Raw genomic sequence first — 27039 nt, forward strand, 5'->3', positions numbered from 1 at the left:
GCTGGGTTTAATTCAATAGGCCTTTGCCTCTGCCAGGACCTGGGACCATTTAAACTACCTTCAGGAGATCCCATTTATCAACACTACCTTGCCAGGGTCACAAGCTCAATTGAAGTTCTTTTGTTGGTATTGGTGTTCCCACTCTGATTTTAGCTCATGTTTTGTTTCATGCATTTTATGTTTGTTTGTTTGGTAGGGTGGGAGTTAAGCCTTGGAAAAGTCCCTTTCTTCAAGTCTAGCAATGCTAATTATCTTTTATCCAGGATCTAAGTGTATTTATAGAGGAAGGCCCTTCAGAGACTCTAATCTGCCCTACTTATAGAAGCAGAAACCCCTAGGAATGCTTTCCTAAGTTCTAATTTTGTTGTATACATCTTATTTTCTTTAAACACGTGCATGCGAACAACCCTCTGAACTAAATTCTGTTGTATTTAAACTAAATGAATGTTGCAGGATTTTTAAGGATATAATTTGTAATTTCTTAATGTCTTGTCAATATGATTTAAATAGTTTTCATATGTCAGCTGTAATTCTTCCAATCTTGTTTTAGAGAAGTACAAAATTACAGTGGATTTATTCTTAACTTTCATAACTAAAAACCTTCTACCCAGATTTTATAAATGTTGTTTACTAACCTGAAAGATAAAAGATGGAACCAACTTTTTCTTTTTTAATAAAATGACAAGTCAAAGATAACTCTTCTTTTCATCTAGAAACGAGTAAAAGCAAGCGGTATTTTTCTAGAAAATACAAATGAATAAACATTGCCAGAATTTCTTAGAGTACCTGGAAACCTCATTCCATGACAGCATAGTGGATTTATTCCAGTGGCACAACAAAAGTAATTCCATTGAATTTGTGTATTGCTACAGGGGATGAAAACTGTACACCAGTTGATAACATGGTACCTTGGCAAAGAGTAGTAATCCTTTAATAAATATTTGTTAGTTGAATGAATATCAGTAAAATGATGTCTCAATACCAGTAGTGAGAATGAATAGAAGATTTTAAAAAAGTACATGAACATGAAAGAAGAGAGTGAAGACAGGAAGTGTTAAGAGATTTCATGACTGGAACTTTTAGGGAAACATTGGCTTAGCTTGTGCTTTATTAAAAGAGAATTTGTTTTATGATTTTGTGGATTCATTTTTATTTGGTGATCACATTCCAGATCAAGTTTCTAACAGACACTTGGATTTTTCTCTAGGTATTTGTGTCTTCAATTTGTTTGTTTCTTTGGCCTGTTCCTTTTCTATGTAATAGATTTTATTTTTCACAAATGCAGTGTTGTAAATTTTGGAGTTTAATAAGAGTTGCAGCTTCTAGATAAGATACAGCCTTAGAAATCTTAGCTGAATATATAGTTTTATGAAGTGTGTAGAAAAGATAGCAAAATAGTTTTCATGTGTGATGCTTATAATTCCTCTTTTAACTTAAAGTCACACATTATAAAAAATAATAAAAGCAGCGCTAATGTTCACTAATTATATATAGCTACTTTATATGTCAACATGTTGAATATTTATACGTTGTTGTATAACGTACACACTTAAGATGTGTTTTTTCTTTTACTTTAAGGCTTTCTTCAATACTAAAAACATACGGAAGTCCTTTGAAAACACCATCAGTAGTTTATAGACAGAGGCTTTATGAATTGTTGATTTTATTACCTCCTGAGACCTATGAAGGTATGTGCCTTACACCAAAATGTTTTACTGTTTGTGGCTAACACAGTGCCTGGAAAGTAATACCTGAACGAATGAATTATATGGCAGTTATTTAGTGCTTTGTTTCTAGGAGGTTTAGGGAGTTCAGTCTTAACCCATGTGTTCACGATTTTATAGTAAATAAAATACATAAAAAAAAAAACTACTACTTCATTTCTTGTGGTGTTCTCTCTTCTGAGAAAAAGTCCCTAGTTTCACTGTGTGGGAGAGAATGAGTCACAAAGATTGGGCTTGATTCTACTCCAGGGTTTTCTGCAGAATATATAATTCAAATCTATTAGAAATTTGGCCACTCCTAGTTTCCTTCTAGAGTGGTTATCTGTTATATACGTTTCCTTCCACTATTCCATTCTTAACTCTGCCCAGATAGAAGTTTAATTTTGAACAGTATACCAAGGTATAATTGATTTTATTAAGTTTATAATGTAGGTTTTGCTTTTATTAGGCCCAGGATGGCTTTGGAATACTAGAATACTGCATTTGGTAAAATAAACTTACCCCTATTTTACAATTAGTTCTAAAACTTTTCTTGTAAATTTAAAATACAGTTTTAAGAAAATACATTGCTACTACTACTGAGTAACTTAAGATGCTTGTTTTAAGAGGTGAAAGCTGAAAATTGTCTCTAATGGGAGCATCTATTTTTTAAAAATTTTTATCATTTTCAACCAACCATATTAAGTCAATGTTTCTTAAAATCTATTTCTTGTAAAAATACTGCTTTTATTGTTTTATATCTTTATTCTGCAAATAAATGCAATATAATATATACCACAGTAGTTCAAAATATTGATACTAACTTATAACTTCTGTCTTGGCCTTTATCATTATGTGAGTGATATTATTCCTACCACCTGTCTTCCTGGTTCACAAATGTACCTAGCAAAATGTTTGATATAAAATAAGAATTTTTTATTTACTTCTCTGGAAAAAAAGTGGATACATTGTACATTGCCCTTTCTCAGAAACTGTATCAAGAGTCATTTCTGTATGCCAGGTGGTGTACTAGAAATTGTTTATATTACCCCATTTATCTTAGGATAATACAGTGAGCTAGTTACATTTTCCTCATTTGACAGATAAAGGCACAAAGTGGTTACAAAAACCAACTCAAGTTTATGTATCCAGTAAATAGTAGAATCAAGATAACATAGATCTGTTTCATGCTGTGCTGCCAATCCATTTATAAGTAACCTAGTAGAGAATAAATAGACAAAGCTTAGTGGTAGGTCTGTCTCAAACTACAGATGAAAAAATTGATTTTTTGAAGTCTTCATTAAACATATAGGAATATTAGGATATCAACTTAAAATCCACAGTGTATCTTCTGATAAATGATAATATAAGTCTGCCCTTGAAGGACTTAAAGAGAAAAACAAAGTCTTGTACTATTTTCTCAGAATTGGAGTTTGGGAATGCAATCAGAAGTCTTAAAGGAATAATTAATATACTGGTGTATAGATTTAAAATCAGTTCCAGAGTGTTCACTGGGAAATGAAGTCAGGAATTACTATGAACTAACTTGTTGAAAAAAGAAAATCTAGGGCTTCCCTGGTGGCGCAGTGGTTGAGAGTCCGCCTGCCGATGCAGGGGACACGGGTTCGTGCCCCGGTCTGGGAAGATCCCACATGCCTTGGAGCAGCTGGGCCCGTGAGCCATGGCTGCTGAGCCTGCGCGTCCGGAGCCTGTTGCTCCGCAACGGGAGAGGCCACAACAGTGAGAGCCCCGCGTACCTCAAAAAAAAAAAAAAAAAGAAAATTGGGTTCTTAATTTTTATTTCCTATCTTAGTTTTGTTATGGATCTCCTTTGAAGTATTTTAATTTTCTCTACACTGAAAATTGCTCCTCATTAGCATCAGAAAGTGATGTGTTTCTACAACAAAGGCATATTTGCATTTTAAAATTGAATCATCTTTGAGTACTTTGTTCAGGGAGAGTTAGGCCAGCAGTCAGTCACTTTAAATGAGAAATGGAGATTTACCACTGTTGTCACATTTAGCTGTAGTACCAAACATACCTTGCGTATTGTACTACCAACAAAATTATTTTTCTGAGTATCGTATACTGGTAATTAAACTAACAGACATTCCTTCAAGCAACTCTCGTCTGCTTCGTTAAGTTTTTATTATCCCTGTCTGCTGTCCCCAATTCCTGTGTAACTTCTCCTTTCTCTAACCTCAGCAGTTCTCTTTTCATCCTCTATGAAACTTAGTACTTCCTACCTTCATTTTATAGTTAACATGTGTGTGTCCAGTATCTTATATCTTCTTTTTTCATATATATGGATTTATTTATTTGTTTGTTTTTATTTTTGACTGCGTTGGGTCTTCGTTGCTGTGCGCGGGCTTTCTCTAGTTGCGGCAAGCAGGGACTACTCTTTGTTGTGGTGCTCAGGCTTCTCATTTTGGTGGCTTCTCTTGTTGCAGAGCACAGGCTCTAGGCCTGAACTACTAAGCACGGGCTTCAGTAGTTGTGGCACGTGGGCTCTAGAGTGCAGGCTCAGTAGTTGTGGCGCATGGGCTTAGTTGCTCCGTGGCATGTGGGATCTTCCCCGGCCAGGGATCAAACCCATGTCCCCTGCATTGGCAGGTGGATTCTTAACCACTGTGCCACCAGGGAAACTCTTCTATCTTCTTGAAGTGAGGATTATATTATAATAACATCTTTGTATATTATATTAAACACAGTTTGAATGTATGAATGAGCATGATAGTTAAAAGCTTACATTCTGAAGCCTGGACTGCCTGTGTTTCAGTCAAACTGTGCCATGTAACTACTGTGTGACCTTGGGCAATTAACAGACTCTCTGTTCCTGTTTCCTTACCTAATAAAATAACAGTACTAACTGGACCTCTTGAGGTGGTTATGAAAACTATATGTAAAGCTTTTAGGACATTTACTGACACATATTACATCCTCAATAAATATTTGTTGTTACTACTCTTACCACTACTAATAATACAGAAAATAATGGGAGGTGAGCCCTTCCTAACTCATCCTGTCACTTCTAATAAGTAGACTCAGTCAAGTCTTCATTTCGTTCTGACGGTGTTGCTTAAAACCAAAAGTGAATGTTTCTCCAAGATGATTTTTACACTTTCCTAAAGTACTTAAGTTACAAGCTAGCAAAAGTCATTTATGCTCTAGGTGGATAAAATTTTCTATTGCGAATCCATCAGAAAGTAGGATAAATATCTTTGAAATGGTAACTTAGGTCAGTGTGATAATTGGACCAGTTTTTCCAACCGTATATATAAAAGAGACAGCCATACGTTGTCTCATGTCTCAAGGAAAATCTCAATGCTGCCTATGAACTAGGTTGGCACCCAAAATACAAACAAACCAAAAAAAAAAGATGAATCCTCCCTAGATCCAGGTTCCAATTTACAAAAAAATGCAGACATTAAAGGAACAAATTAAATTACCTTGGGGGCTGTAATCTATAAAAACTTCTATAGAACAAATTATCTTATTTCTTCAAATAAATTACGGGCAACAAAAGTTGAGGGGAGAACTTGAGATTGAAAGAGACTTAAGATATATCAGGTAGCTACAACATGTATACTTCACTTAGGTCTGGATTCAAACATAAAAAGCAAACAAAAACAGGCATTAATGAAGCAGTTGACAATTTGAGCACTGAATGTATATTTGATGTTTAGAGATTTTTATTTATTTATTCATTGTATTTATTTGGCTGCACAGGGTCTTCATTGCGGCATGTGGGATCTTTGTCGCAGCATGTGGGCTCTTAGTTGTGGGATGTGGGATCTAGTTTCCTGACCAGGGATCGAACCCAGGCCCCCTGCATTGGGAGTGCGGAGTCTTAAGCACTGGACCCCTAGGGAAGTCCCTGTTTAGTGATTTTTAAAACATGAAATTGTGATAATGAGATTGTTTAAAATGTCCTCAAGTCTAGTGATACATGATGAAATATTTATAGATGAAATGATATGCTTTCCAGGGATTGCTTCAAAATAATATGGGGAGTGGTGAGACAGTACATTGGGAGTATAGGTGAATGAGGTTAATCCAGCTGATTAGGATGAGTGACAGTCATACGCTGGGGTGGTGGGGTGTTAGGGTGTCATAATATTATGCCTTCTTTTTCTGCCTTTGTATCTGTTCCTCTTTTTTCATTCTGTTTTTATGCTTTATGTCATTTAAATAAAATGAGTGTAGTAGTATTTATTCAGTATCACAAAGTATACATACACACATACTTTGAGATGTCTGTTCTTATCCTTGTGACTAGCAACACATAGTTGAGCCATTCATCGGTAGGACATCCTCAAGGAGGAGATATATTAGCTTTGGCTGTGATAGATTAAAGTTAGCTGATATGTAGATTAAAGTTCAGCCTGGGCTTTTTTAACCCCATTCTTGGACCAGTTAACTGCTATTACTAAATTGCTAATTGCCCTTTTTCTCTGATTCAACAGGATACCTTTGTGCTGTCCTCAGAGAGCTGGCTGCTGACTTGACTGCCCCTGATATACAGGTGGCAGCATCCACATTTTTACTTCCACGCCTCTGTCATCAGGATGATCTTCTAATATTAAGTCCTTTGCTACAAGATACTGACCATAGATTTATTGAAGAGCAGGTATGGTCATTTTTCAATAACGCTTTGGGTTGATTCAATCTGTAAACAGTGGTTTTATTTTTATTTTTGGGCATACCTTGTGGCATGTAGGATCCTAGTTCCCCGACCAGGGATCAAACCCGTGCCCCCTGCAGTGGGAGTATAGAGTCCCAACCACTGGACCTCCAGGGAAGTCCTGAACAGTGGTTTTAAAACCTTATATGTAATTTTTTTTTTCTTTTAGCTCCTGCTTGGTAATGGTATTGCTTGTGGAAGTCTCGAATATGACCCTTATTCTATTTACGAGAAAGATGTAGAGGGAGATTCGGTGCCTAAGCCCTTACCTCCAACACTATCAGTTATTAGCTCTGCAGTCAAGCTCTTTGGAGTTGTATGTGCTCATGTGGGAGAAGCTCAAAGGTAAACCATCTTCAGTAGTTCACTTATCCTGAAATAACATTTCAGGATTGGTAATTGGTTCAGTGAATGCATAATAGAGAACCGGTGGGTAAGAATGATGTTGTCAGAAGTTCTCATTAATATCAAAGATTCCTTATAGATGACAGGTGAAGGTAAGATTAAAGGCTCTTGTTCATTCACCTGGCTAATATTTAATAAGAAGTAATTAAGTCAATGATGAGATTAAACTGAAAACTGCTAGGCACTATTGTGGATGCAATGCTTTTCCCACATTAGCTTCTCATCTAGCTGAAAATACAAATGAAAAACTCAGTGTCACAAGAACAGTGATTTATGAGCTATTGTTACGAAGTAAAACACTGGTTTTCTGCTTACACAAGGTCTCATAGGCTTTCTTACCTTGGAGGCCTTATCAAGCCATCATAGATCCAGGGATTAGTCTTCATTTTAGTAGATTTCAAAAATTAGATTAAAACAGATTAGTCTTCAATTTGGTGGATTCACTTCACTCAAAATGAACTTTGGTTTTTAAAAATCAAAGGCTTCTGGGACTTCCGTGGTGGCTCAGTGGTTAAGAATCCACCTGCCAGTGCAGGGGACACGGGTTCAATCCCTGGTCCGGGAAGATCCCACATGCCACAGAGCAACTAAGCCCGTGCACCACAACTACTGAACCTGCGTACTGCAACTACTGAAGCCCGCACACCTAGAGCCCGTGCTCTGCAGCAAGAGAAGCCACCGCAATGAGAAGCCCACTCACCACAGTGAAGAGTAGCCCCTGCTCGCCACAACTAGAGAAAGCCTGCGTGCAGCAACGAAGACCCAACACAGCCAAAAATAAATAAAATTAAGGAAAAGAAAAGCTTCTAATGATTTCTCATTGAGAATGAGTTTCTTAATAACAGGATAATAACTTTCTTGGGAATCAAAAAACACTTCTGATAGCTAGTATCCAGGAAATTTCTATCTGAGACACTATGTGGGAAGTGAATCTCTCCCATGGGCTGTGCTGGTTAACAGTTTGTAAATTATTAACTATCCTCATTCATTCCCATTCATTCTTTGTCTCTTTCATGCTAGACAAGCAACACGCATTTGACTAGCCCATAGCTTTTATATCATTTTATCTGTTGTCTTCCAGAGAATACCAATTAGGTAAGGAGGTTACCTTGGTCTCTGATGAAGACTCACAAAAAAATATTTGAGTCTTGTCAGCAACACATTTCTGAAACAGGCTTTTGGATAGTTTACTTTCAGTGGATAGAAAAATGAATAACATTTATGTTGATTTTTAATAGCTTCATATCTTCATTTAAAATGATAGTATTGATAGTTTTTACTCAGTATTATATGTTACATGTATATTTTGAGATTAATTTCAAGAGGTGATTTGAAATTTGTAGCCTATAGTTCACTGTGTATACTGTAACTATAAAGTTTGGGTTGTATTTGAAGACAATATATGACTAAATTATAAATGAATGCTATAGCACTAAAAGATGAGAGGAGAATCACAGTGAAGTGGAATTTTCAAAGAAGAATTGATGGAGAGGATGAGATTTGTACTAGTCTGTAACTGTACTATTATCTAGTGCATACAGTTAGTTTAAAATAATTTGGATTAATACAGCAGTAACTACAGTAGATGGAACAGGGGTAGCCTTGTGGGCAAAAGATTTAAATTAAGCATGTTTTTAAATGACTCCACTAACCTCTTTTTGATAGGTCTCAGATAAGAAGTGAAAAAGAAAAGTATACTTCTTAGAAGCTTTCCTTTTAAAAAATTGATTTTATTACTCTCCTAAAGAACGTGGGGGGTTTTTTTGGTTTTCTTTTTTTTTTTATTTCTCCCAGATTTATTGCCTAATTATAGTCTCAAGGAAATAGTTTCTTATTTCTGTTGTTTAAAGTTTAATAAACTTTAAAACGTGTCAAATTTCTTTTTATCCCACCTGGATGAAAATAATATATAGAATGAATATTCAAGGGAGGAGAGGTTTTGTTTGTTTTAATAAAAAAGTTGAGACCTGGTGAAAGCAAAACATTCTGTTTGGATTCTAACTGAATAAAAATAGTAGGCAGTGGTTTGGAGAATTTTAAAGGAAGTTGTCTGGCAGGATCCCAAATTCAGCAACTATCAGCAGTCTCCAATGAGTGCCCTTAGAGCACCACAGAGAAACATGGATAGGAAAGTTAAGTTTCTAATTTCCTGTTATCCTAGGTATGATACTTGTTTAAAATGGCAGACCTTTCTTCTTTGGGCCATAGATTTGCATTTCTAGAGAAGAAATATCTTAATCAAAGTACCTGTATTCAACAACAAGTGAATATTTTAAAGCATTTTGTTATCATGGTTATCTTCGTGTTTAAACAGTTTAAAAGAAACTCTTGTAGTTAACATGACGTTGTCCTAAGATTAGAAATAGGTTTTTCATATTTTATGTACTTAGAAATTAAATTGTCTTTAAATCAGTTGATTATCTTTATTTTTTATTAAATTTATTTATTTATTTGTTTGTTTTTGGCTGCATTGGGTCTTCATTCTGCACGTGAGCTTTCTCTAGTTGCGACGAGCAGGGCCAACCTTTCGTTGTGGTGTGCGGGCTTCTCATTTTGGTGGCTCCTCTTGTTGCGGAGCACAGGCTCTAGGCATGCCAGCTTCAGTAGTTGTGGCACACAGGCTCAGTAGTTGTGGCTCGCGGGCTCTAGAGTGCAGGCTTGGTACCTGTGGTACACGGGCTCGGTAGTTGTGGCTTTCAGGCTCTAGAGCGCAGGCTCAGTAGTTGTGGCGCACGGACTTAGTTGCTCTGCAGCATGTGGGATCTTCCTGGACCAGGGCTCAGACCCGCATCCCCTGCATTGGCAGGCGGATTCTTAACCACTGTGCCACCAGGGAAGTCCCTAATTATCTTTATTTTGACTATAGGATTCTAAAAATAAGAGAACTTCGCATCGATAATTTTAAAGCACTAAAATGTTTAAAGTTCTGGAATATCAAGATATTTTACACAGAGAAGTTATTACTGATCTTGTGTATGTGTTGTTTATGGTTACTTTTCAATATATTTTGCACCTAATTGCAAAGAATGAATTACTTAATTCACCTGAAGATTGTTTCACCCTTGACTGTACATTGCAATCATTGGGACAACTTTTTAAAACGTAGATTCTGACTTAATAGTAATGGTATGCATACTACATTGGGCACTGAAATTTTTAAAAACTCCTTAGGTGATTCTGGTGTACAGCCAGGTTTGAGAACCACTGCTAAAAATGCTGTAAAATAATGTAGATTGTGAGTTGGTGAAGAGAGAGGGAAAGGATAGTTATAGTTCTCAGTAGTGAAAATTTTCACCATTGTACACCCTCTCTGAAAATATAAGTAAGGTAAATCAGCATTTTCAAATTTTATGTCTTTGCTGTTTACTCAGTTACCTATATGTTTTTATTTCATCCAGACTCAAAACTTTTAATATCTAATTTCATTCTGAACTAATAATTATATGTTATAATTGATACTACTTAGGAATACCAATTCAGTATTACTGAAAACTGGTCATCTCCATCTTCCTGAAGATTCAGAATGTTTTGTTGTGATCTCTGTCAGAATTTGGGGGTAAAGGGTGGAGAAAAATATTTTGGGCTCTGGTAGTCTCATTTACAATCTTTGGCCCATGAATGTGGGCAAGAAAATAGTACAGGTCAGGTTTTATTATAATGTAACAAAATTCTCAAGCTCTAACCTTAAGTATTTTTACTACTTTCAACATGACACAGTTCCATTATAGCAGGTGAATAGGATGTGATCTAATAATGATGTTTTAGGTTTTAAATTCATAAGGCTAACCATATGGTTATCCTTAATTTTTCTTCCTGCAGGCAATTTGGGCATAAATGTATTCTTGAAACATAATGACTTAAATATAATCTTGGAAAATAGGCAGAAAAAACTTTTATATGATACATTAATCATATTATTTCTAATAAAAATTAGAAATGGCCTAATTGTCCAAAACTAGGGAACTGGGTAAATAAGGTATTGTATTGCCAGACTATATAATACTAATAGCTATTTAAAATTATTTCAGTACATGTGGAATCTAAAAACATAATGAACTAGTGAATATAACAAAAAAGCAGACTCACAGATACAGAGAACCATCTAGTGGTTACCTGTGGGGAGAGGGAAGGGGGAGGGGCAATATAGGGGGAGGGAATTAAAGGTACCAACTATTACGTAAAAAATAAGCTACACGGATATACTGTACAACTCAGGGAATATAGCAAATATTTTAAAATAACTATAAATTAAGTATAACCTTTAAAAATTGTGAATCACTATATTGTACACCTGTAACATATAATATTGTACATCAACTATACTTCAATTAAAATAAAAAAGAAATATCACAGGAGGCCAAGAGAAAAAAGAGAAAAAAAATTATTTCAGTGCAGTAATTAATAAGATGGGATTAATGTTTAGGGAAATGAAAAAGAGTTACTAATAAAGTGTATACACTGTGATCCCAGTTTTCTAAAAATGATATCCATATACCTGGGGTGGGAACGGGACCGGTGAGAGACTAAAACAAAGATGCCAAATGTTAATAGTGGCTCTTTCCAGATGGTGGTATTATGGGTGAATTTTATTTTTCTTTCCTGTGCTTTTCTGAGATTTTCAGGTTTATTATGATGAACAGAATTAACCTTGAAATAAGGAAATAAATATTTAACTAAATAGACTACTTAGAGTTACCGTGGTTTTTCCCCAAATTTTTAGTGATCCACCATGTTTATTATATTCTCTGAGTTGATTTTACGTATATTGCTTTCCTCAAGTCATACACATGTAACTTCACACCTTCCCTTTTTTCTGACTTAACTTCTTCCACAGCTGGGTTTTTTAAAGCACAATACCCATATCTATTCTGTTTTGATAACAGAATTGTCATTTGGAACAAAACTGTATTTGGGTCTTGTGGCCTCACCAGAACGATAGAGATTTAGTTACAGGCTCAGAGATACTATTGCAAGTACGTTAGCGTTGAGTAAAAGTATACCCATGTGCCATCTTCAGCCAGTCATGCCCTGTTTTCACTCACTGGGTGCAACTGTCCTTTATATTGTTCAACAAGCACATTTGACTGCTGACTACATGACAAACCCAGATACTAGAGAGATGAAGATAAATTATAAGGTCTATGCCTACCATCAAGATAGTTCACAACGGAAGACGTATTCTTAAAAATTATTTCAGTTTTCCTGATTTAAAGGGAGAGAAGGGGGGGAAAGGAATTCAGAGCTCTGAAGCAATGTTTCTAAACATTGTAGAAATTGGTGGGAAAAAATGGGGTGATTTATTTCATGGTTACATATTTTTAATCTCAACAAATGGATTTTAAAAAAGGACATGAAAAACAATTTATGGAAGCTACATTAAAACCCATGGACACATTCAACCCCACACCAAAAGTAATGTGCATATATTCATCATAGTTAGAATTGTGAAAATAAGAAATTTGCTCTCCACCAGGAGGAGAATGGTTGAATAAATTGTAGTATGTGTGTAGTAAAATTTGGCTTCCTGAAAATTATCAAAGAATAAAAATTGATTTGAAAAGTGCTAAAGAGGTAATGTTAAGTGAGAAAAGCAAGTGTAAAAACTGTGTTATATATAGTATGATCCCAAGTACATGTTTAAGGTATGGTTGGGGTTAGAAAGGCTGTGCTGCTTCTCATTATCTGAAGTCAGTGCTACCTTTAAAATGAAGGAATGTATTTGAATCCAGTATGTCCTGTTATTAAGAGCAAAAATGTTGACGCAAGTGACTTACAAAATATTTGTTTAGAAAATAGTTGCTGAAATAGCTGAATTTGCCCGGGTAAATCTGTATTAAGTGATACATTTGTTGTTATTTCTTCACAAAATAATGCTTCTCCCCCACGGTCATAATGACACATAATCAAAATATTTTTGCATTGGTTGTGATATATTTTCATTTCCTAAAATGCTTCAGTGTGTTTGACAACAGTTTATCTCATTTTAGTAGTTCCAACAAAATGCAACAAAACAAATTTGTAGTGGATACTCAGTACTGTCCTTTGACTTACTTTATCTTTAAATCTTGTTTCTGATTTTAGGCTTCTCATACTGGAACAGCTTTTGGACAGTATAAAGCATACAAAAGGAGCTCGTCAACAAGTAGTTCAGTTACATGTTGTTTCTTCAGTTTCTAGTTTCTTGAAGGTAATTCTGTTTTTTAAAAATTCACGTTTGATTTATTATTTTTTTTCCCTAATGTATGGCCAACTAAGTAGGTTGGGGAAGGTGTTTTTAAAGGGCTGGTTCCCGCCCCCCGCCCCCCGATTTTTCTTAATGTTTCAGGATTTGTAATTCCCCTTTTACCTTTTTTTTTTTTTTTGGCCACACTGCATGGCATGTGGGATCTCAGTTCCCTGACCAGGGATCGAACCCGCGCTCCCTGCATTGGAAGAACAGAGTCTTAACTACTGGACCTCCAGGGAAGTCCCTCCCCTTTTATTTTTTCTCCATATAAAACTTGTTAGTCAGAAATCAAACTTATAATCTTGGCTTAGAACCATGCTTTAACCTACCAACCCTAATATCCCAGATCTGGGATTGGCAGACTGGCCTATGGACCAAATCTGGCTCATTGTTGCATTTATGGCTGATTGTTTCTAAGTAAAATATAATAGGCTTCACTGATCCTTTATTCTATGGAAATCCCTATTAATGTTCTTCTGAACACATATATACTACAGTGATAATTGATTACCATATTGTTTGCCTGGAGGTTTAAAATTCTAAAGTACTTCATGAGAAAAATTATGTATGTTTACTGTGGATTTTGGTATTCTGATTTTTTTTTAAAGGAGTAATCACCAAATATGAACATATTTGGTTAACCAGAATATACATTCCAAACTGGATAAGAGAATTTACTAGAGTTGCAAGTTTGGATTGTTTTTTACATATTTCAGTATGTGGCTGGCTCTAAGGGACATTTGGGTCCAGAAGAAATGAGAAGACCTGTCCTCGCATTGGTGATGGGAGCCTTAGAAAGTCCCAGCCCCCTCTTGAGATGTGCAGCTGCAGAGGCATGGGCTAGATTAGCCCAAGTGGTTGATGATGGAGCTTTTACTGCTGTATTAGCTCAAGTTAGCTTTGACAAGTAAGTGAATTTCTTACTTAATACTCATGGACTATGTGTCAAAACTGAGTGTAGCTTGTTGGTTTGTTGGAACTTATGAAACTTCATTCTGATAATTAACTTTAAAAAATTGAGAAATATACTTTAAAATAAAGGAGAACTCGCCCCCACCCCGCCTTGGCCTGCTTGTTTTGGAACATAAAACTATTACTAGTTGTTTGGCTTTAGTTTTTATATGAGGAAGATCACTATCTATATGAGTGATGTAATAGGCCATCAGTGGACTCTGGGAGTAAGAAGCTTATGGAGTTTTATCATGTTAAATATAGATGATAGGTAGTAAGAACAACCTAATGGAAAGAGAGAAGGCTGCAGGTCAGGAAACATAAACTATATTTTTGTTTCTACCAGCTTTGTAACCGTGAGCATGTTACTTAATCCTCTCAACCAGTTTTCTTCTATTTCATATAAACGGTTATTAATGCTACCCTGCCTACTAAGAATATTAAGGTAAATGAGGTAATAAACATGAAAGTAGTATGAAAAAATAAAACAACTGCAAATAAAGTTCATGGTTATATTAGTTATACATATATAAAGCTATATGATTGGTGGTAGTAATGCAGGCAGCGCTTTCACCTTCTAGTCTATTGAATATGTGTATCTTGATTTGGTTATGAGCTCAACGTCTGATGTCAGATTACTAACTCGGTTCAAATCCCAACTCTTCCATTTAATAGTTGGTTACTTTGTAAGAGTCACTTTGGCTAAAATGACTAAATCACTTTGATTTCCTCATCTGTTAAAAGGAACTGATAATATCAGTAGTGTGAATCTCAAGATTGTTGAGCAGATTAAAGGACCAAATATAAAGCGCTTAAACTAGTATACAATTCGTAAGAAAACTCCTAATAAATAATGAGTTCTCTTACTATATTTAATTTTTAAATCAAAGTTCTTGAGTTGGAACTCTCTTTATATGGAATTAGAGTATCTCAGCAATGAGAGTTTTTAAAGTATAACTTAATGATAAAGTAATAATGCCTGTCATATGAATTTAGTGTGTGTGTATTTCTGAGAGACATTGAAATGGCTTATATTTAAATAATTGTTGATAATGGTAAAGACATTTTTATTTAAAATTTTTTCTTTTAAAGATACCTTTCAGGTTATTTCAGAATTTTTTTTATCAGTTAACGGTAAATATATTCCTGAATTTTGCAACTCTTCATACAGAAAGTTTGCCTAAGTGACTGTGCATGCATTGGTTTTGTTTCAGTAATTGTCATTTATTTTTGTTTCCATAATCACAGACTGAAATCAGCAAGGGACGCAGTTACCAGAACAGGACACTCATTGGCTTTGGGATCCCTACATAGGTACTTGGGAGGAATAAGTTCTTCTCAACATTTGAATTCTTGTGTTGGAATCCTTTACACTTTATCTCAGGACAGCACTTCTCCTGATGTGCAGGTAAGTACTTCATGTGATACCTTCCTTGAAATTCTTGATTTGTAGATAATGCAGATTATGTTTTTATTGACCATTACTAATTTATAAAATAATTCTTGCTCCATAATAAAATCAAAGCCATTGTTAACCTTGATGGATTTTTAAAATTCAAGTTCAGTATCTTTACTTCATACTCAGTGTCTAAAGTCAAATTCAATATCATTTTCTGAAAATGGATCTCCCTTCCATCTTAAAATAACATCTACTGTTTTGTAGAGCTTAACAGGTACCATGCATTGTATTACATTCTTCTAAACATATGAACATATTTAATCCTCACAGTAATCTAGTATGTATATTCCCATTATACAGAAAGAAAACTGTGGCTTATAGAAGCTAAGTACTTGCTCACAGCTAAAAAACTAATATATCGTGGAGTCAGGTGAAGAACATAAGTCATGGACTCTGAACTCATGTTCTTAACCACTTTACCATATTATTATACATATCTTACCCATTTCTGTCAATCATCATTCTCCTGATATCTTAATCACATCTTGAATGATTGTTACTCTTCCTGCTTTTTTAATCCCCTTATTGTATCTCTGTCCCCCCTGTGTGTCCCTAATTACTACAGTAGCCTCCTACCTGGTCACTTTATGTTTAAGTTCTTTTCTTTTCAACTCTCCCTAGATGTGAAGCCAAAAATGTTTTCCTGAAAGATTTTCATCTTGCCACTTCCTTACTGAAAAGCTGGGGAAACTGCATATTGCTTCTTTTTTTTTTTTTTTCCGGTATGTGGGCCTCTCACTGTTGTGGCCTCTTCCGTTGCGGAGCACAGGCTCTGGACACGCAGGCTCAGCGGCCATGGCTCACGGGTCTAGCCGCTCTGCGGCATGTGAGATCCTCCCGGACCGGGGCACGAACCCGTGTCCCCTGCATCGGCAGGCGGACTCTCAACCACTGCGCCACCAGGGAAGACCTGCATATTGCTTCTTAAATCAACTCTCATTGAAGTCCCATCAACTGACCCAGAAACTTTCTCTGTTATTAACCCAAAGTACTGGTCTTCTCCTAAGCTGATCTTCCTACTTTGCTCCCACACATGTCATTCTCGTATCTGCACTTAATGTTTTTCTTATTGCTCTCCTCTGTTTCTATTCCTTTCTGATAATCCACATTTTTTAGTATTCCAACATCCAGTTTAACCACCGTCCTGTTAAACTTCAACATCCAACATGGCTTTCATTCTTGAGTTACCGTATTACTAATAGTTTTCTTTTTTTCACATCATCTGTTACTTGAGTTGATTTATAAGGTGTTCCATTCTTTCTTCTTCATTCCTTTAGTACAGTACTTTTTGCTTCTGTTTATTATATTTCTCCTTTTCCCCTTCAAGAAGTCTGTTCTGAACACACACCCTTTTATATTGACTATCTTTTGTTGATTAATTTAAATTGTTCTTTCCATGGCATCCAGTGTCATCAAATCTGACTCTTCTTGATTGCTGCTATCTCTCACCTAATGGGAGTTCATTTTTGTAGCATTTAAAGTACTGTAAGCTTTTCATATACATCTATTGATAAGAGGGGTAAAAGTTTCTCAGTTGATTTCCTAAAAGGAGGACTCTTCAGATACTTCTTGTTATAAAAAGTTCAAGCATACATAAAAGTAGAGAACATGCTATAAGGAACCTCTTATACCCATCATCTAGCTTCAGTGGTTATCAGTGTATGGCCAGTCTTGTTTGAACCAGAGTTGCCAAACTTACTTTATAAAGGGCCAGGTAGTAAATTATTTAGGCCTTACATGTTATTACAGTCTCTGTCAACTGCTCAATTCTGCCATTATAGCAGGAAAGCAGCCATAAATAATATGTAAACAGATGAGCATGACTGTGTTTCGACAAAACTTTATTTCTAAAAAATAGGTGGCAGGCAAGATTTGGCTCAAAGGCATTTTGTTTGTTTAATACATAAATACATATTTATATATAACATGTATATTTGTTTTATAAATATAAATATTTATAATATTTATATTTATAAATATATTTATTTTTATATACTTATAACACTGCACCTGTTAGAAGTGTGCATCTCTGTGAATAAAGTGTAGAAACTGAATACACCATGTAACCAGCACCTAGATCAAGAAACAGAGCAATATCAATACCCCAAACAGTCTCCTCATGTTCTCTTCTAGTTACTACCTGTCCCACCAAGGATAACCACTATCCTAATTTGCAACAGCATATATTAGTTTTGCCTGCTTTTATACTTTATATCAATGGAATCATATGGTATGTACTTTTTTATGTCTGGCTTTCTTCAACACTGTGTTCAAGAGATTTGTCTGTAATTGTTGCATGTAGTTGTAGATATTGTTGAATCTTTTAAAAACTTGAATTTTCATTTTCTATATAGATTAAACAGTTCTCAACAAACCAGATTTAGTTCAAGCTGTTAGCTAAAGAACCAAACACTGTATGGAATTCTTAGTGCTGAGATATATGCACATATGCCATTCTAAATTAGGCATTTGTCTCTCGATTGTTTTTTACTGGATATTTAAAGAGAAAAATTTTCTTAAAACTCCTGAAGTTCTCCATTTCTCTCTCCAAGTTAGTAATAACACACAAATACTTTACTGTGCTATTACATTATCACTTGCTTCAACAAAAGAACAACTCATTGTGTTTTATGTTTCTTAATGCTGCTATAACATTTGAAATTGTTTTTCTCTGTCTTCACAGACCTGGGCACTGCATTCTCTCTCATTGATAATTGATTCTGCTGGCCCACTCTATTATACACATGCAGAACCAACCCTTTCTCTTATTATTATGTTGTTGTTAAATGTGCCTCCTACTCATGCTGAAGTTCACCAAAGCCTTGGTCGCTGTTTGAATGCCCTTATTACTACACTGGGTCCAGAACTACAAGGTATGCATAGCTGCTTTTGTGATGTTTTACATAAAAATATATGCGTAAAAATGAATTCAGTTCCTATTATTGACTCAAACATTTCTCAGTAAAGTGAAGTTTAGCGGAATGCTCTTTTCAAATATATGGGCAGAATGTTGAGAACAGTCTTGGGAAGACTTTGACTCCTGGATGACAACATGATAGAAAAAACATAGAAACTTAATCTAAGCTTCACCAACTATTACTTAATTGGGTGACTTTGGGGAAATCCTCATGTCTCTAAGCTTTAGTTTCCTCTTCTATCAAATAAAAGAAAATGTGAAAAACCGTTGTGATTGGCACATAGTAGGTGCTCCGTATATTTTGTTAAAATAAATGCTAGTCTTATTTTTCTTACCTTGAAAAGATAAGGAGTACCATATTTAGAAAGATTAGATATGTCCTAAAAATGCTTCCCTTAACAAGTAAAATGACAGACATGAAATGGAATAGTTTAAAGAACTCTATCTCTTTTAAGATATAAATGACAAAGCCCCCAAACTCAGTTATTCTGATCTATTCAAATGCAAAGTACATGATTTTAATATATGAAAGCAACTCTCAGTACAAGCAGGGTGAAGTTTATTAGCACTTTCTAATTCTACTTTTCATGAAAATTTGATGTAAACTGAAGATAGTCAGTCGTAGGTTCTTCTTTGCCTAATGATTTGTTTTACCATAAATCTTTCAGACTAAAAATAACTAACATAATCTAAAAATCTATAACCTGGATTATCCCTGCTTTTGTAGAAGAAATTTACTTCACAGAACCTTAAGTTTAAGATTGGGGGAAAAAAGAAATTTTAAGCCCAGTAATATATGTTTAAAGGGTAATGATTTTATAGGCCAATTATTAAAAGCTTTCTGCTCTCATTTTAGGTAACAGTACTTCCGTTTCTACCCTAAGGACTTCCTGTCTGTTGGGTTGTGCAGTGATGCAAGATAACCCAGACTGCCTTGTCCAAGCTCAGGCCATCTCATGCCTTCAGCAGCTTCACATGTTTGCTCCACGACATGTCAACTTGTCTAGCCTGGTCAGCTGCCTCTGTGTGAGTATAAAATTGTATATGTCCTTAGTTTCTATTATTGGAAATTTAAATATAAATTTAATTATTCTCTAGACTGTACAATAGCTATTTTCCCTCAGTTCTGGTCTTTTTTGGGCGGTGGGGGGCAACTTCATATAATCATATCTTAAACCTCTCATATATTGAACTTAGTATTTGGAATATTGATTCATTAATCAGTAAAGGCATACTGAGTGCTAATATCACAGGTAGTATATAATGCTGTAGGACCTGGAAATATTTATGTGGTAACATCTATTTTTTCCTACTTCTTCTTCCTCTTTCCCAAATTATTACATATAAAGTTCTTTTCATCCCAGATGGGCAAATAATATTTTTCCTTAATATCCTAGCAGCATATGCATCAATATCTGGGTTCTAATAGTGTGTCTAATGAATATAGAAAGGTGAAGATGATCAGTAAAAAAGTTCTGATGAGATGGTTCGTAATCATCAGTGGTTTTAAGATTTACCTTGAGCGTCACCAGTTTCTATCTGGACTTGCCTGAAAAAGTTGAGTTACACTTGGAGTTAAAACTTGACACTGGGGACTTCCCTGGTGGCGCAGTGGTTAAGAATCCGCCTGCCAATGCAGGGGACACGGGTTTGAGCCCTGGTCTGGGAAGATCCCACATGTCATGGAGCAACTAAGCCCATGCGCCACAAGTACTGAGCCTGCGCTCTAGAGCCTGCGAGCCATAACTACTAGCCCATGTGCCACAACTACTAAAGCCCATGCACCTAGAGCCTGTGGTCTGCAATAAGAAAAGCCACTGCCATGAGAAGCCCATACACCGCAACGAAGAGTAGCCCCCACTCGCCGCAACTAGAGAAAGCCCGCACGCAGCAATGAAGACCCAATGCAGCCAAAAATAAATAAAATTTAAAAAAAACCCAAAAAACTTGACACCGTTGCTTTTCAACTTTTTCTGGCCCTGTAATGTTCACAGCACACTCCCCTTAGTAACATGAGAGTTGAGAATCTTTACTTTAGACAGACCTCTCATTTTCAAGCTAAAGACAAAATATGCATTTCATACCTTGAAAGAACCTCAAAAATCAGTAAAACCAACCTTCTAAATAAAAATATAAACTAAAGACCAAAAAGTGAAATATTTTGCCCAAGGTAACATACCTAGGTAGTAGTAGCTCTAAGCCTAGAATCCAGGTTTCTGAACTCCTTGTCCAGTCCTCGTTTCATTATTTCATATTGACTTTGTAGTTATGGACCCTCTTAGCTCTGCTCCCTCCTAGCTATGTGGCCTTAGGGACGTCCCATAACCTCCTCCAGCCTCAGTTATCGTGTTTGTAAAACATGAGGATTACACAAGATGCCACCTATAAATGCACTTGTCCTCGGCACTTAATACCCACTCAGTAAATTGTAATTGTTTTTATTTTCTTAACATGTAACTTAAACATAGAATTGTATTTATCTCCATATTGATTTTCATAGTCATAATTATGTAAGACTCTTAAAGAGAGGACATGACTGACTTTTCTGATAGAAACTTTGTTTTCTATCTGGGTTAAACATGTATTAGAGAAAACAGCACTTACTGGAAAAGAATTTTACCTTTATCATTCAGCAACTTTTCCCCAGGAATATTACTCTTTATATTTGAAGAACAATTGCCAATACCAATTACTGAAAAATACCCACTACTTTGCAAGTTGATCTAAGTTTCTACTCTCCATTTAAATATAACAACACTGGGACTTCCCTGGTGGCGCACTGGTTAAGAATCCGCCTGCTAATGCAGGGGACGTGGGTTCGAGCGTTGGTCCGAGAAGATCCCACATGCCACGGAGCAGCTAAGCCCGTGCGTCACAACTACTGAGCCTGTGCTGTAGAGCCTGCAAGCCACAACTACTGAGCCTGCATGCCACAACTACTGAAGCCCGCACGCCTAGAGCCTGTGCACTGCAACAAGAGAAGCCACTGCAATGAGAAGCTCATGCACCGCGATGAAGAGTAGCCCCCGCTCACCACAACTAGAGAGAAAGCCCGTGCATAGCAACGAAGACAAAACATAGCCTAAATAAATAAATAAAAACAATACTGCCATTTTTTCTTCTTGAATCATAGTAGAAAATTTCCATTAATACCCTTTTAAAATTTCTTCTTTAACTGATACGTGAATTCATTTATTAAGTAAAGTTTATTGAGAAATAAAAAGCAAGACTAACTACTAATTCATTGTGAATTAGATCTGATCAAATTTGGTAGTCTTTTCTTTTACTAGACTGAGAAGGTTACATACAAAGAAGAATAGAGACTGTTCTCAGATCTTTTTTTTAGGTACATTCAGAGCAACTGAGAAAATCAGAAGTAACAATTACAGGTCTTATTCATGTTACTCATAATACTTAAGCTATAAAATGATTTTTTTAATACAAAAATTAAATTCAAAAATTGCTATCACTAGCAATTTTGTGTTAGCAAAACTTGTGTTAATTTTGTATCTTAATATTTTGATTAGTAAAGCTTTTATTCTAAATTTATTATTGTATTTTAAAGTATGCCCTGTAGTAAGAAAATTGGGGCTTCCCTGGTGGCACAGTGGTTGAGAATCCACCTGCCAATGCAGGGGACATAGGTTTAAGCCCTGGTCCTGGAAGATCCCACATGCTGTGGAGCAACTAGGCCCGTGTGCTACAACTACTGAGCCTGTGCTCTAGAGCCCGCAAGCCACAACTATTGAGCCCTCGTGCTACAACTACTGAAGCCCACGCACCTAGAGCCTGTGCTCCACAACAAGAGAAGCCATCACAATGAGAAGCCCGCGCACCACAGGGAAGAGTAGCCCCCGCTTGCAATAACTAGAGAAAGGCTGCGGGCAGCAACGAAGACCCAACGCAGCCAAAAATAAATAAATAAAGTAAATAAATTTACTAAAAAAAGATGCTTTTGCTTTCCTATTAACAACTTTATGATCAGGTTTCTTTTCTACATAGAACTTAGTTAGCATGAAGTGTTTTCATGTTAACTGAAATTCCCTGAGTATTCAGAATACATTTAATCATTAGGAAGGAATCTTACTGCAAAGGGTTTTCTTCTAACTGCATGCTATTTAACTTCCATTCTGAACCTGGCGTTAGCTACATTCGCAATTCTGACTACTCACAGTTTTAAAACTTGGCTTCCAAGAGTAAGAAATCTATAATTAACTTGTGATGAGGTAAACCATTAACTTGGTCCCTTGCTGGACACCTGTTCATGTGAATGTAATCCAGATCACTCCTTTCACACTCATGTCTACTTGTTCTGGTTTTGTTACTGAGGCTTAATGAAAGATTCCAAAGGAAAACCTAATTACACAAATGTGCATTTTGAAATTATTGTATTTTTTATATCTTTACATCTTGAGTTGACTGTTTTTAAAATCTTACCTCAACTCATATTTTAAGTTGGAAAATGAAGTATTTATGGCATATTTTTTAAAGCTGAAGCTAAGCCAGTTTGAATGATAGCTCTATTAACATTTACATTTTAATGCTTAGCTGACTGTTGTCAAAGTCATCCTAGTATTTATCTTTTGGTTTTGTCATGACCAGTCTGTCATTTGTTTTTTGTGCAGGAGATCTTGTTGGATAATTCTGTGTTGGTAGGTCCCTGACCCTCGATTCCTAACTTTTTTTGAGGTTTGCAGTGCTGTTTCTTTGTGTTGTGTTTTTTTTTTTTTTTTGGTTGTGGATGTTCTTGTTTTCCTCTGCATCTCTTTGTTTAAGCTAACCATTAATGCAAAGTCCAGTGTGTATAGCATGTTACATGGTGTTTATTTAATACCCATGTAAACAAATCCTCCCTAACCTTCTCCAGCTGGTGCACTCACTCCTTGCACTTAATTTTGCATCATTTTGATTTAATGTATTCATTTCAGAAAGGAATTGTAATTACAGTTTGATTTAATTTCTGTATTTTGCTTGCTTGATTTGTTTGCCTTAATCCACTCTATTCCTCTTCCCAATATAAATGCTGGAGAATGACATGGAAATATTAAGCGTCCCATTTTGTTTTGTGTGACGGCCTTTTAATATTTTTTCTACCAAACAAGTAAAGAGTACTTTTGAGCATGCTTTTTCTAAAAGATTGTTTGACCAGCCTGAATAAACGCTGCACCTGCCTTGTATTATGTGCTTGTAAAACTCCAGTTAAAGTAACTAATAGATTTATTAACTTTTCTTTAAAATTGTCTTGAGTGCTTTTTTGTCATTGTTGTTAAATATAGCCGTAATCTTGGGCATGAATTAACCTAATCGTTTACATTTTAACTTCTCTGTTATCCTGTATACTAGTTTCTAACAGCAGAGTTCTTAAACATGACTAGAATGACATGACCTTGAGGCTTTGTGAATGGCATTCCTGTCTTTACACTTCTGAGTTCATGATATAGCTTGAGGGTATTAGAACATATTTATAAAGCAGTTCTCATCTATATGTTTCACTGCTAATATATTCACAAACTTTTCTTGCCTTTTATCTTCTGATAAAATTAAGGATTTAGCTCTCTTTGCATGTATCATATATCACAAACCAGCTGCCACTACGTACTCTTTTCCTCAGAATTTTGCCTCTGGTCTTTTCAACAGACTCGCCTACTTCAGTCCTGTCTTTGACACATAAACCAGATCTAAAGGCACATATATGAATTATGCCATTATTTCTAAAATTTTGCTCAGAAAAATCACTATTATAAGAACATTTATTGTCATAAGCCACACCAAACTGGTCGTTATTTTCATAGTTTGGACAAAATAAATTTCAAAATCTCTAGGCTTTATTCTACTTATGAAATCATTAACAATTGGTATCCAGAAACCTTTGACTTGTTTTAATTGCTCATTTAAGGTATATCACCAATTGTATCATTTACCCTAGGTGGACACAACCTATTGAGATTTACATGGTTTAAATACTTCTCAGTAAAAATATGTATTGAGCCTATCATTCTGAGCAGAAATATTCTCTATTGCTAAGACATTTACATATCTATGTACATATATGTATATTCATATATAAGTAGATATACATGTATAAAATTTGCTATCTATAATGTTGTTTCTAGAGAGCATTTTCGGTGAATATGTTTTCCGAGTAAGACTCTTTCTGCCTTTATTTGAAAATGCATTTACTTACTATGTATGGCATCTGAATAAACTACTACTGATAGACGCTGCATTAATAATAACTAACATTTATCGAGTGCTTACTATTTGCCAGGTACTGTGCTAAGCACTTTTGCATGTTTCTTTGTGTTGACTTCACAACAGCCCTGTGAGATGGGGGTAGTGTTTAGTGTTATCTCCATATAACAAATGAGGAAACTGAGACACAGAGAGGTTAAATAGTTTGCCCAAGGTCACACAGCTAGTAAGTCATGGATCTAGGACTCAGACAGTTTGACTCCAGAGCCTCCATTTTAACCAGTATGCTACAGTGCTTATATGGATTTGTATAAACTTCTACTTAGAGATTCATAAAACATTATAATATAGTTCCATGAGCACATATATATAAGCTGTAAATAAATTCTTTCTCCATTGTATCTCTTTTGTCTCTCAAAACTGTTTTACTCATATAAATTTTATGTCTTCTAACATTGTCAGGAGGCTTTTGCTTGGATTTGTTTATGAATATTGCCTAATAAATACATGTATTACTCCTTAAGCTGTTTCTAAGTTGTATAATAAAAAATATGTGCTAGGATAGTTGAAGTTTCTGTGTATTTAGTAAATTGTGTCCAGCCCATCACTGGGCTGGACACAATCAGGAGGGGTCCAGTGAATATCTGTTAGATGTATTGAATGCCACGAAGAATTTCAGCTCTTTTACTTCCCAAATGGTGTTTTTCAGGTGAATCTTTGTAGTCCCTATTTGTTACTGAGACGAGCAGTACTGGCTTGTTTACGTCAGCTTGTTCAGAGAGAAGCAGCTGAAGTTTCAGAACACGCTGTTATGCTTGCTAAGGATAGCAGAGAAGAGTTGACTCCAGGTAGTTCTTTTTATCAGTATTATCTCCAGCTCAGATGACTGTTTTAATCTTAAATCTTCCATATAAACATGAGTTTTTAAAACGAAATTTAAAAGTTAGTATATAATGTCTTAAACCTGCTACAAGTGATAATTGCTAACAATGATTATCATTCCACCCAGTGATGTTACTGGTTTAGATAATGGTTCTCCATCTTAGGCCCCCTACAGCAGCGACATCCACCTCACCTTGGAACTTGTTAGAAATGCAGATTATTGGACCCCATCCTAAATCTGCTAAGCCAGAAATCTGGCAGTAGAGCCCAGCAATCTCTTAATTATTTTTCTACAATAATGATAATGGTACTGAAGTTCGAGAGCCATTGGTTTCAAACGAGTTTTTTTACAATAATGGATTGAAACTGGATTTAGCGCTGAAGTCATTTTATCATATATGCCTGTCTTCCCCCTAAATCTCATTCAATAAAATTTCTCATAGATGAATCTGCTTCAAGTTAAAGGATTTTTATACCCTTTCTATATTTTAGAGCTGAATTAAAGGATTTCTTGGCCAGTAAGATTTGTTTTAAGTATGTCTCTTCATTTAAAAATTATGTGAATAACTCAAACATGCATATAAATTCAAACAGCCTATAAAAATAGTAATGATAATATCTTACACTTTAAAAGTATATAGTTTCCCAAGTGCTGTCACACTTTTAGGTCTCAGACTTCATAAACCTTTCCAATATCTAAAGCTCTCAGATCTATAATGTATTTTACTGTCATGTTGTGCTCTTTAAATTAGTTTTATTATTATATTAAAACCTTTGCTCTGACTTGAGCTTATCAGCATTGCTGAACTGTTATAGTCATCAGACAGGTTGCAGAACATGGTTAATGTGTGGTATTCTCCCCAAAGTGACCTTTAACTTATATTCACCACTGGAATTATCTGTATTTGTTGCTTTAGGATTTTATTATGTAACTGTACTGGTACATAATTATTGAATTAGCTGTGTGATTAAAATTATAGTAAAGGGGCTTCCCTGGTGGCGCAGTGGTTAAGAACCCACCTGCCCTGGTCTGGGAAGATCCCACATGCTGCAGAGCAGCTAAGCCCATGAGCCACAACTACTGAGCCTGCGCTCTAGAGCCTGAAAGCCACAACTACTGAGCCTGCGTGCCACAGTTACTGAGGCCCGCGTGCAGAGAGCCCGTGCGCTGCAGCAAGAGAAGCCACTGCAACTAGAGGAAGCCCATGCTCAGCAATGAAGACCCAACACAGCCAAAAATAAAAGAAAAATTTATAGTAAAGAACTCATATTCCTTCTTAAAAGTTTTGTAGTTTTTCAAACCCATGGAAAAGTTGAAAGAAATGTGCAGTGAACACATAGATTCACCTACTATCTTTACGATACTCATTTTATATATCTCTCAGTATATACACACACACACACACAAACCTTGTGCCAAACCATCTGAAAGCAGGTTGCAGGCATCATGATGGTTCACCCCTAAATACTTATTTGCATTTTTCAAGGACATTCTCCTACATGACCACATGTTATTTCCATACCTAGTAAAATCAACATTAATTTAGTAGCTTCATAGAATGTACAGTCCTCGCACAAATTTCCCATTATAGTCCTTTATAATACTCTTTCCTACCCCTC

At 35.7% G+C, this 27039-nt stretch overlaps 1 protein-coding gene across 8 annotated transcripts in view; it reads left to right on the forward strand.

The window, feature by feature from the left end:
• HEATR5A (HEAT repeat containing 5A) overlaps positions 1-27039 on the forward strand; it is a 112028-nt gene that overhangs the window by 55962 nt on the left and 29027 nt on the right. For 7 of the 8 annotated variants that reach the window (XM_067738113.1, XM_067738156.1, XM_067738153.1 and 4 more), the window contains 10 exons: positions 1579-1688; positions 6170-6333; positions 6557-6732; positions 12874-12979; positions 13735-13925; positions 15218-15377; positions 18112-18301; positions 19202-19371; positions 22971-22997; positions 25247-25385. In XM_067738113.1, the coding sequence (XP_067594214.1) occupies positions 1579-1688; positions 6170-6333; positions 6557-6732; positions 12874-12979; positions 13735-13925; positions 15218-15377; positions 18112-18301; positions 19202-19371; positions 22971-22997; positions 25247-25385 (1433 nt within the window). The remainder of the gene's footprint in view (positions 1-1578; positions 1689-6169; positions 6334-6556; positions 6733-12873; positions 12980-13734; positions 13926-15217; positions 15378-18111; positions 18302-19201; positions 19372-22970; positions 22998-25246; positions 25386-27039) is intronic. The other variant, XM_067738165.1, reaches the window with a different exon arrangement.

The sequence above is a fragment of the Pseudorca crassidens genome, chromosome 1 (assembly GCF_039906515.1).
Source record: "Pseudorca crassidens isolate mPseCra1 chromosome 1, mPseCra1.hap1, whole genome shotgun sequence".
NCBI classification, from domain to species: Eukaryota; Metazoa; Chordata; class Mammalia; order Artiodactyla; family Delphinidae; genus Pseudorca; species Pseudorca crassidens.